The sequence below is a fragment of the Oncorhynchus mykiss genome, chromosome 19 (genome assembly GCF_013265735.2).
Source record: "Oncorhynchus mykiss isolate Arlee chromosome 19, USDA_OmykA_1.1, whole genome shotgun sequence".
In the NCBI taxonomy this organism is placed as follows: Eukaryota; Metazoa; Chordata; class Actinopteri; order Salmoniformes; family Salmonidae; genus Oncorhynchus; species Oncorhynchus mykiss.
The window spans coordinates 24,333,534-24,345,981 of NC_048583.1; the positions used below are offsets into that span (position 1 = coordinate 24,333,534).

A 12,448-nucleotide genomic window follows, 5' to 3' on the forward strand; every position below is an offset into this window, starting at 1 on the left:
CCCAATTGGAGTAAACTAATAAACACTTCTGCTTTTACCTTCAATTTACACATCCTATATACATTTTACAGACACAGTCTACTTTACAATAGTTCTCTCTTGTTTGTTCTTAGTCCTTCCTCTATTTCTGATGTCCATCCAGTTTGATTTCTATTTGTAACTGTGCTATTTCCCAAAAGTTCCGAACCTATATACATTTTACAGATCCCGTATGTTTTACATTGTTTATCTTGTTATTAGTCCCACCCTTCAGCTCCATTCAACCCCTCCCATCTATCTCTCAACATCATCCATATCGGATTTCTATTTGCCATATATTTTTCAACTGTGCTGTGATGCTTCACAAAATAAATGAACCTTCCTATTCTCATAGCTTCTACAGATTGTAAATTAAAAATAAACACTTTTGGCCTCCCGGGTGGCGCAGTGATTAAGGGCGCTGTACTGCAGCGCCAGCTGTGCCATCAGAGTCCCTGGGTTCGCGCCCAGGCCGCGACCGGGAGGTCTGTGAGGCGACGCACAATTGGCCTAGCGTCGTCCGGGTTAGGGAGGGATTGGTCGGTAGGGATATCCTTGTCTCATCGCGCACCAGCGACTCCTGTGGCGGGCCGGGCGCAGTGTGCGCTAGCCAAGGTTGCCAGGTGCACGGTGTAGCCTCCGACACATTGGTGCGGCTGGCTTCCGGGTTGGATGTGTGCTGTGTTAAGAAGCAGTACGGCTGGTTGGGTTGTGTATCGGAGGACGCATGACATTCAGCCTTCGTCTCTCCCGAGCCCGTACGGGAGTTGTAGCAATGAGACAAGATGTGCTACTACAAATTTCTTGTAAATTCTTGTTATAGTTTCGGCAAGTCGGTTAGGACTACTTGTGCATGACAAGTCGTTTTTCCAAAAACCGTTTACAGACAGATTTTTTCACTTATAATTCACTGGATCACAATTCCAGTGGGTCAGAAGTTTACATACACTGAGTTGACTGTGCCTTTAAACAGCTTGGACAATTCCAGAAAATGGTGGATTGGATATGGATATGGTGAAAATGGTGGATTGGATACCACGAAATTGGGGAGAAAAAAAATTCAACAAAAAAAAAAATGTTTTTGCTAAAATAATAATTATATTATTTATTATTATTATTAATAATAATAATAATATTATTATTGATTGATTGATGTCTTTTCAAATCACCCAGTATTGCTAGTTCTAGACAAATGTTGCAATTCTTCAGCCATTCCTGGACCAATACCAAAATAAATTATCTAATGACTCTGCATCCTCACAGCAGAATCTGCAGAGCTGGGAAGATTGTATCCCCCATACATATAACATTCTATTAGTTGAAAGAATTTTGTATAGTAATTTAAATTGAAAAAAGTTCCCCCCCCCTTTGCTGCTATAACATCCTCCCCTCTTCTTGGAAGGCTTTCCACTAGATGTTGGAACATTGATTCGGGGACTTGTTTCCATTCAGCCACAAGAGCATTAGTGAGGTTGGGCATTGATGTTGGGTGATTAGGGCTGCCAAACCCAGATTGGTCCGTTGGACTACAAGATGGTGAAGCGTGATTCATCACTCCAGAGAACGCGTTTCTACTGCTCCAGAGTCCAATGGCGGCGAGCTTTACACCACTCCAGCCGACACTTGCATTGTGCATGGTGAATCTTAGGCTTGTGTGCGGCTGCTCGGCCATGGAAACCCATTTCATGAAGCTACCGACAAACAGTTCTTGTGCTGACGTTGCTTCCAAAGGCAGTTTGGAACTCTGTAGTGAGGGTTGCAACCAAGGAAAGACGATTTGTATGTGCTACACGCTTCAGCAGTTGACAGTCCCATTCTGTGAGCTTGTGTGGCCTATCAGTTCGTGGCTGAGCTGTTGTTGCTCCTAGAAATTTCCAATTCACAATAACAGCACTTACATTTGACCGGAGCAGCTCTAGTAGAGCAGAAATTTGACGAACTGACTTGTTGGAAAGGTGGCATCCTATGCCGGTGCCACGTTGACAGTCACTGAGCTCTTCAGTATGGCCAATCTACTGCTAACGTTTGTCTATGGAGATTGCATGGCTTAGTGCTCGACTGTATACACCCGTCAGCAACATAATCCACTAATTTGAAGGGGTGTCCACATACTTTTGTGTATATAGTGTGTATCTGTTCCAGAGCTTGTAATGGATTACAACAAGAAAATGGGCTGGGTTTTCCATCTCAACCAACTGAGGATCTCTTACAATGTTGGATGCACAGGCAGAAAATGGTGGAAGTATGTGTTTTGGAAGGAAGCTCAATATTGCCATCATAACATATAGCATGTAGCAAACAGTTACAGTTGAAGTCGGAAGTTTACATACACCTTAGCCAAATACATTTAAACTCAGTTTTTCCACAATTCCTGACATTTAATCCTAGTAAAAATTCTCTGTTTTAGGTCAGTTAGGATCACCACTTTATTTTAAGAATGTGAAATAGAGAGATTTATTTATTTCAGCTTTGATTTCTTTCATCACATTCTCAGTGGGTGAGAAGTTTACATACACAAAATTATTATTTGGTAGCATTGCCTTTAAATTGTTTAACTTGGGTGAAACGTTTCGGGTAGTCTTCCACAAGCTTCCCACAATAAGTTGGGTGAATTTTGGCCCATTCCTACTGACAGAGCTGGTGTAACTGGGTTAGGTTTGTAGGCCTCCTTGCTCTCACACACGCTTTTTCAGTTCTGCCCACACATTTTCTATAGGATTGAGGTCAGGGATTTGTGATGGCCACTCCAATACCTTGACTTTGTTGTCCTTAAGCCATTTTGCCACAACTTTGGAAGTATGCTTGGGGTCATTGTCCATTTGGAAGACCCATTTGCGACCAAGCTTTAACTTCCTGACTGATGTCTTGAGATGTTGCTTCAATATACACTATCCACATAATTGTCATGATGCCATATATTTTGTGAAGTGCACCAGTCCCTCCTGCAGCAAAGCACCCCCACAACATGACGCTGCCACCCCCGTGCTTCACGGTTAGGATGGTGGTGATTATGGCCAAAACAGTTCTATTTTTGTTTCATCAGACCAGAGAACATTTCTCCAAAAAGTACGATCTTTGTCCCCATGTGTAGTTGCAAACCGTAGTCTGGCTTTTTTTTAATGGCGGGTTTGGAGCAGGGGCTTCTTCCTTATTAAGCGGCCTTTCAGGTTATGTTGATATAGGACTCGTTTTACTGTGGATATAGATACTTTTGTACCTGTTTCCTCCAGCATCTTCACAAGGTCCTTTGCTGTTGTTCTGGGATTGATTTGAACTTTTCTCACCAAAGTACGTTCATCTCCAGGAGACAGAATGCGTCTCCTTCCTGAGCGGTATGATGGCTGCGTGGTCCCATGGTGTTTATACTTGCGTACTATTGGTAAATAGCATTGGTAAATAGCTCCCAAGGATGAACCAGACTTGTGGAGGTGTACAATTTTTTTCTGAGGTTTTGGCTGATTTATTTTGATGTCAAGCAAAGAGGCACTGAGTTTGTAGGTAGGCCTTGAAATACATCCACAGGTACACCTCCAATTGACTCAAATGATGTCAATTAGTCAATCAGAAGCTTCAAAGCCATGACACCATTTTCTGGAATTGTCCAAGCTGTTTAAAGGCACAGTCAACTCAGTGTATGTAAACTTCTGACCCACTGGAATTGTGATCCAGTGAATTATAAGTGAAAAAATCTGTCTGTAAACGGTTTTTGGAAAAACGACTTGTCATGCACAAAGTTGATGTCCTAACCGACTTGCCGAAACTATAATTTGTTTACAAGAAATTTGTGGAGTGGTTGAAAAACATGTTTTAAATGACTCCAACCTAAGTGTATATAAACTTAGATATAGACTTCAACATTACATGACCCACAGCATGGTCAAACAAGGTAATGTTTCCAATATTTTCGGACTACTAAACAACTATTGATTTAGAACCACAGCAAGTTACCGCAAGTCGCAAAGAAAACAGGAGCTGCCTTCACTAATCAACATCATCTAATCACCTATGCTTGGTATACAACAGTGACAACTAAAAGATACCAAAAACGATTTAGTCCAATCAGCATAAGCTAAATATGATGTGGCTGTCCATGGTACTGATTTGTGTGATTGTGTAGAAGTAGAAGTAGAAGTAGAAAAAACATGTTGACTCACCCTGCCAATGCCATTCTCCTCTTTCATGTTGCCTAAACAGTCTATGACTCTGTTATACAGTAAACATTTTTAGTTTTTGTTGTCCTAGGGTACTTGGCTAAACTACTTGCTCGCTAGCCTAACTTCCTTTCATGTGCAACGATACGCCACGTTAACATTAGCCTACTACATCTTGTGGTTGTTGATCTTCATCCTCTCAGGCCAGGGGCAGAAAGGCCACATCACAACGACATGCAACAATTAAAACATTCTGTCAATAATGACATTTGGCTTGTGATGTGATTGGTCTGAAGCCAAATCCAAACTGGCTTCCCTTGACAATTTTTTTATTTTTATCAAGGGAAGCCAAATGCTTGCTGGCTTCCCTTGCATTCGATGCTACAGGCGGCAACAATGTCATACTCTTTTTGATCAGACAGCATCAGATGCTAAGACAGAGGGGCACTGTTTCGTTCACTCAGATGGATGCTTTCTCCGCTGAGATACATTTCCTTCAATTTGCAGACTGAATGTATGAAAGGCTGAATGTATGAAACAAAACACATCGTGTTTTTTTCTCGGTATAGTTTCTTGGTAAATTCATCCTTTGCCACCCATGAATATACACCACTGATAGAAACGCATTGGGCGTATTTTTGACAGATATTCTTAAGAATATTACAAGGTTAAAGAAGGAACCTTAAACCTCTTAGATGTAAAGTCCCCTGTTTTGGGGACATGTGTGGTTCTGGTACCGGTTTCGACTGACATTTGTCAGTTTCGACCGACACCTGAGATTGAAATGGCTTGCATTGAGCGGTAGCCATGATTCTCATGGACACAGGAGTATGTCTGACACCAGGATGTGAAATCTGACACCACATGAAGCTGGGATGTCCCTCCAACCATTTAATTCGCTCTTCCGACTGTCCATCAACTCCTGGCTGTACTCTGTCACAGCCACTAACAACAATATGCCTTGTAACCCAGCAGGAGATTGCGGTTTCGTCGCTGTAACACATTCAGAGATTGATTCATAGCCATTCATATAAAATAATTCATAGACTTTAAGTGAACACCACTTTCTGTTTGTCATAGACGGAAATTATTAATATGAAAGACGGGTTCCTAACAAGTTCAGGAAGCCAAGCTAGAGCTCTGTGATATGTTCACAGCGATGGGGGCAGACGGTTTGATCAAGAGAGACCTTTAGAAAATATGCACATTTTCTCTAACACTCAATACACAAATATGTATTTTTTTCCCTCAAAAGTAACTACACTTCGGCAATTTATAACTATTTTTACCAGAAAGGTGAGATTTGATCCTTTCTTGGAGTATTTAGCATTACTAGTTATTTTTTATGGCCCTCATGATAAATAATTACGTTTGGGGAGTATGTAGATTATATTTTTTATTACATTTAAGAGGTTTTAAGGTTAATTTAAGAACCCATACTCTGCCATCAGTTTGTTTTTAAACATTTGTAGACTTAAGGTGTGCTTTTGAGAACCCTTTTCAAAAGAGTGGTTCGCTTTGGAACCAGCAGTGCGCTCGTGATTAAAGGGCGCTTGTATGTATAATTGGTTCAAAGACGCACTGGAGGCGGGAAGTGCACGGATGGTTGGAGGCAAGACAGGTGAGAGACGACTTGCAACGGATTGACGTGAAAGGTGGGTAAATGTTAGCTATTCACTAGCTAACAATAATAATTCAAACTATTATCAAAAAACAGTACAATCAAATGAAATGTTATTTGTCACATGCACATGCACCGAATACAATCGGTATTACCATACAGTGAAATGCTTACTTATACAAGCCCTTAACCGGCAATGCAGTTAAGAAAAATAAGTGTTAAGTAAAGAATAAAATAGAAAAACAACAAATAATTAAAGAGCAACAATAAAATAATAGTAATGAGCCTATATACAGGGGGTACCGGTACCCCCGCACAGGTTAGTCGAGGCAATACGTACATGTAGGTAAAGTGACTCCATAGATAATAAACAGAGTAGCAGCAGAGTAAAAATGGGGGTGAGGGGGGTTAATGCAAATAGTCCAGATAATCAAAATACTAACTGTTCAGGACTCTTATGGCTTGGGGGTAGAAGCTGTTTAGAAGCCTCTTGGAACTAGACTTGGCGCTCCAGGTACCGCTTGCTGTGTGGTAGCAGAGAGAACAGTCTGACTAGCGTGGCTGGAGTCTTTGGCAATTTTTAGGGCCTTCCTCTGACACCACCTGGTATAGAGGTCCTGGATGGCAGGACGATTGGCCCCAGTGATATACTGGGCCATACGTTTTGCCACATAAACTGAAATTAGGAAAACTATTAGAAGTTTAGCAAGCAGGAAATGGAAGAGTGATTTCTGCATAATCTAAGTTGTTGAGAGTTTGGGTGCTGTGAGAAACTCAGGCTCCATAAACAGGTAAGACACACACACACAGATGACCCAATCTAGGTTATGTTAAACTTGCAACACAGGATAACTTGACTAAATATGTTAAACCCATGATAGACTCTCTCACCATCTCTTTCCATCCTCCTCCCTTTAGTCCTTGTCTTATCCTGCCCCTGTTCAGTTAAATTGTAGAGAGTTTGGGAGCTGTGATAGAGAAATGTATCAACCTCCACAAACAGGTAAGAAACACACAGAGAGCGTTGGATGACCCAATGTAGGTAATGTTAAACTTGACAAAAAGGAGAATAAATAAATCACATTAGTGAGATGCATTTGATATTGAAAACTCATGTTGTGTTTGTGTCTAATTTACAGTATGTCTTTCTGGATGGTGCATTGGGGTGGCCTGTTCGGTCCTCAGTATTTCAGACCAAAGCAAGACGATGTTTAAAGCTCACTATGGATTTACAGACATATAAAGTATTTGGATGTATTTGCACTGTGATTGTGTGTTCTGTACATGGAGAATATTTGTCTTTTCCAATACTAACTAAATGTCGCTCATTCAAATGTACTACTCGTTGAAAGACCAGACGGGGAAGGGATATGTATAAATTCTTACATTTTCCTACTCACATGAACTCACACTCTAATAACCTTTTAACACCATTGTTCATACCCAGATCATAATGTGCTGGCTTGGGTATTTTCTTCTCACATTGTAAATTCCATCACATTTCCAGCAGCATAACAAGACCAGTAAATCATCTCCAATTGATTTTAATTTTGGAAATATGTTCCGAAGTATTCCCATGCATTATAGAGAGACACGTGATCTTATAAAAACGCAAGCAAGGTTTGAAATGATTAGGTTAAATATTCTATCTGTTTGGCCTTCTTGTGGTCAATTTGCAATCTACAAATGATTTGTAATTATGTTCCCGCCCCCCAACCATCCACTTAAGAGAAGAAGAAAAATAAAGAAAAAAATATGAATTACATTTAAAAATCGTCCTGCGGTGAATCTTGTTGATTATCCCTGCTTCATAATATTCTAATCCTGCCTTTTTTATTACACACCCTCCAATTTAAGGTATCAAGGTCAATGCAGCCATTTTGCTCCTCCCCTACCTCCTCAAAGAAGATAAAAGTGGGCTGTATATCACAGACAGGGTATGTATTTGCCAGCAGATGAATAAATAAATGCAAGGTTGGTAGTAATACTGTGTAAGGTGTGATCAGTTGTTAACTTACTGTTTGAAATATGACCTGAGTAAGCTTAATTTTTTTCTTTGTATATTTTCTTTGTTTTCTTCTTAGAGTGTGTAAAATTCCCCATTCATAAGAATAGAATCCCTTTGCTGGATGAGAGCCATGTACAGCTCTTCCTGGATGGAGAGCAGGTACTAACTGAAGAGCCTAACCCTAATCCTTGGAATTTATGAGGGGGTTAAATTACCAACAAATGTTGAATGGCAAACTTTTTGCTGTAGAGAGGGATTGGGAAACCAGACTTCAAAGTAATGCAAGGTCAGTTGTAACAGCTAAATGACTGAAAATAGAAACCACTTAGAAAGCTCTTATTCGATGTGCTAATGCTTTGTTAGTGGCTCTACATGCCTATGAGTTTTATTATTGACCTGTGAAATATTCTCCATGTACAGTGAGGGAGAAAAAGTATTTGATCCCCTGCTGATTTTGTACATTTGCCCACTGACAAAGAAATGATCAGTCTATAATTTTAATGGTAGGTTTATTTGAACAGTGAGAGACAGAATAACAACAAAAAAATCCAGAAAAACGCATGTTAAAAATGTTATAAATTGATTTGCATTTTAATGAGGGAAATAAGTATTTGACCCCTCTGCAAAACATGACTTAGTATTTGGTTGTTGGCCACCAGACGTTTCTTGTAGTTGGCCACCAGATTTGCACACATCTCAGGAGGGATTTCATCCCACTCCTCTTTGCAGATCTTCTCCAAGTCATTAAGGTTTCGAGGCTGACGTTTGGCAACTCGAACCTTCAGCTCCCTCCACAGATTTTCTATGGGATTAGGGTCTGGAGACTGGATAGGCCACTCCAGGACCTTAATGTGCTTCTTTTTGAGCCACTCCTTTGTTGCCTTGGCCGTGTGTTTTGGGTCATTGTCATGCTGGAATACCCATCGACGACCCATTTTCAATGCCCTGGATGAGGGAAGGAGGTTCTCACCCAAGATTTGACGGTACATGGCCCCGTCCATCGCCCCTTTGATGCGGTGAAGTTATCCTGTCCCCTTAGCAGAAAAACACCCCCAAAGCATAATGTTTCTACCTCCATGTTTGAAGGTGGGGATGGTGTTCTTGGGGTCATGGGCAGCATTCCTCCTCCTCCAAACACAGCGAGTTGAGTTGATGCCAAAGAGCTCCATTTTGGTCTCATCTGACCACAACACTTTCACCCAGTTGTCCTCTGAATCATTCAGATGTTCATTGGCATTGGCTTTCTTGAGCAGGGGGACCTTGCGGGCGCTGCAGGATTTCAGTCCTTCACGGCGTAGTGTGTTACCAATTGTTTTCTTGGTGACTATGGTCCCAGCTGCCTTGAGATCATTGACAAGATCCTCCCGTGTAGTTCTGGGCTGATTCCTCACCGTTCTCAGGATCATTGCAACTCCACGAGGTGAGATCTTGCATGGGGCCCAAGGCCGAGGGAGATTGACAGTTATTTTGTGTTTCTTCCATTTGCGAATAATCGCACCAACTTTTGTCACCTTCTCACCTAGCTGCTTGGCGTGTAGCCCATTCCAGCCTTGTGTAGGTCTACAATCTTGTCCCTGACATCCTTGGAGAGCTCTTTGGTATTGGCCATGGTGGAGAGTTTGGAATCTGATTGATTAATTGCTTCTGTGGACAGGTGTCTTTTATACAGGTAACAAACTGAGATTAAGAGTGTGCTCCTAATCTCAGCTGTATACCTGGGAGCCAGAAATCTTTCTGATTGAGAGGGGTCAAATACTTATTTCCCGCATTAAACTGCAAATCAATTTGTAACATTTTTGACATGCGGTTTTCTGGATTATTTTGTGGTTATTCTGTCTCTCACTGTTCAAATAAACCTACCATTAAAATTATAGACTGATCATTTCTTTGTCAGTGGGCAAACAAATCAGCAGGGGATTAAATACTTTTTTCCCTCAATGTATCTAAACAAATCATTTTTATCAGTAAGATTAGTATTGTGATTGGTATGGTTGATAACAATAACTATTATTGTATTTTTAGTATAGGTTCCTATCTTGTTGTTGATACATGATCAAATATGAATGTTCATCAATCAATAGGCTGTTTTGGTTATTTGGATCTCCATTCGCCTTTTGTTTACTGCTTTTTTTTTTTACTGTTAATTGATGAGAAAGCCAGAGTTCCCTCCCCTCTGACATTCTCCAATGGGTTTTGAGAAGGGGCGAGAAGAGGACAGGAGGAGCATGCAACTGAGATTCTTCCAGGGAGAATATCTGTCTGCGCCTCTCTTTTATAGCTAAATGGGTGATACACTCTGCGTCTGGATACTTTTCGTCAGACCCCCCCAAAAGTTTTTATTTTTTTATTTTATACAAATCTACACAATTCACATGGATGACCTATTTTGAGATCAAAATGTTGAATATCACTGAACAATGGCAGATCCCTGAGTACTTCATTGACTAACACTGATATTTTTTTGCACAATTGAATCAAGCAACATTTTATTTCTCAATTGATAGGCGATAGTTGCACTCTTTAAAAAAAAATCCTGGAGGCACCTTTAGGGATTCTTCAGATTGAAACACCAGCAGAACACCTAAAGGGCCTCCAGGAACCTTTTCCCTGAGGAACCTTTTAAAAAGGTTACTCAAAGAACCGTCTAGGGTATTAAAGTTTCTGTAGGAACCTTTTATGTTGCATGTATTCTATTATGAATAATAGTAGTAATAATCATAACAAGAATAATAATAATATAACATGGAGTGGCAAACCTGTAAAGTCACAGATTCATTTTATTGACTTTGAGAAGGTAATAGAAATACAAATATGCAATCAATACATTTAGGGTACACCCGGGAGGAAAACAGACGAATAGTATAATTTAGATAAACAATTGTTTAACTTACCACCAGAGGAAGGGAGCAAATCACGAATATCACCGTCATGAACACCAGTACTATAAGATGTTCGACCTCTTCGGCCATGGAGAGGACTCTCCGGTCCTTCTTACTCCGAGTTGTCACGGATCCCCCGTTTAGTTTGCGCCTCCGGTACATCAAAACCAGGTGGTATACGACAAAGGCGTTACAAGCCGCTATAGCGAGGACTAGGATGAGCATAACGGTTGCGTAAAGGACTGGATAAACTCGGTCTTCCGGCATTAACGGATTCATGTCAATGAAGCACCACGTCCCCGGGCAATACTGCACGTAGTCCCCAAAACCCAAAAAGGGCATGAGGCAAAACACCCCGCAAACTAAATAGATGAATGGAATGGTGATGTATCCACAACGTTTGGTGACGTGCCGCCCGTAGAAGTATGGACACCCAATGGAGAGGCATCGCTCAAGCGCCATTGCGAAGAGGACAGATAACGTGGCCAAGCTGAAAAAAGTCATACAGAATCCAAAATACTCACACATTGCGGGAGGGTTACTGTCAATCATAGAAATAATGGTGGTGTTAAAGGAGTAGGCTGCCAGGACGAAAGGACTGACCAGACAGGTGCCCATCAAGTCAGTGACGACCAGCGTGGTGACCAGGACGTGGAAGAGCGACAGTCGCTGCCGGCTCTTGTCCTTCCTGCGACGGATCTCCAGAAGGATCAAAGCGGCCAAGTTCCCTATCACTCCGGCAGAGAACATTATCGCGCTGATGCGCGGGTTCCCATTGTCGATGTGCAGGTTGCTGTGGCATGGGTCCTTCTCGGTGTCGTTTGCCATAGAAAGAGTTTTGCCTCCGTCCAAGACTTCAGTGCTAATTGGGTGAGATTCCAAAACGATTCACTGTTCCTGAGAAGAAAATAGTGCTTTTGTTTCAGCACTTCAAAAATAAAAAGCACAAAGTGAAGTATGCCAACTTCTATTCCTCTTATGAAATAAAGTTTGTGCCTTTGTTTTGCTTTGCTGTGATCCGGAGCTTGTGATGCGAGATCATGCTACAAGTTGATTGAGTATGGAGCCGCGCGCTTTCTCTCTCCACCTTTTCTTCACACACATTTACAACTCTGGCGAAGTCTTGATTCACAAAATATAGGCACCCTTTGCCCTACTTCTATATTGTTTCCTGTCCAGAGAAAAAAATGACCAAAAAAGTCTGAACCAGCCTATGTGTAGTCATTCCGTACATGATTTAAGGGTCTATGTTTTGCCGGCGTTTGTTTTTCTTTGGTAAGGATAACGCGGATGTTCTGCGTCTGTGAGCCATGGGTTCCTCTCTCCGAATGAGCTGTTTGAGCGAAGTAATGCAGGAACGTCACGGATATGTCGACACACCCTCTCCTCCAATACAGAGGTGGAAATATTTTATTCAGAAGAGTGGCACACTCAAGCACAGTTGGAGCTGATTGAGCTGAATGTCATGGTAATGTGGATTACTCTTATTCAATGCATTTTAACATGGTCTGTATGTTTTGGAAGTTCTTATTTCTATTTCATTGATGACTAGCCTAGTTCTATTTTATAGCCAATAGAGGGGATTAAATTAGATTAAGTAAAATGCTTCAAGGGTAATTTAATTAATCAAAGTATGACTATAACCTAATCTATATAGCCTCATAATTAAGCGAAAAGTCCTGAACTGCTTGGCTTCCAAAACTGCAAATCAGAAGTCATGTGCAAAGGAAAACATAATAAATAGTTTTGACTTGAGCCATCATTTGACTTC

General features: G+C 41.1%; 1 protein-coding gene across 1 annotated transcript in view; it reads right to left on the bottom strand.

The window, feature by feature from the left end:
* LOC110497541 (prostaglandin E2 receptor EP2 subtype) overlaps positions 1-12,033 on the bottom strand; it is a 28,234-nt gene extending 16,201 nt beyond the window's left edge. The window contains exon 1 of the mRNA XM_021573691.2: positions 10,690-12,033. Within this exon, the coding sequence (XP_021429366.1) occupies positions 10,690-11,505 (816 nt within the window). The 5' untranslated portion in view covers positions 11,506-12,033. The remainder of the gene's footprint in view (positions 1-10,689) is intronic.
* Between the last annotated feature and the right edge of the window lie 415 nt (positions 12,034-12,448).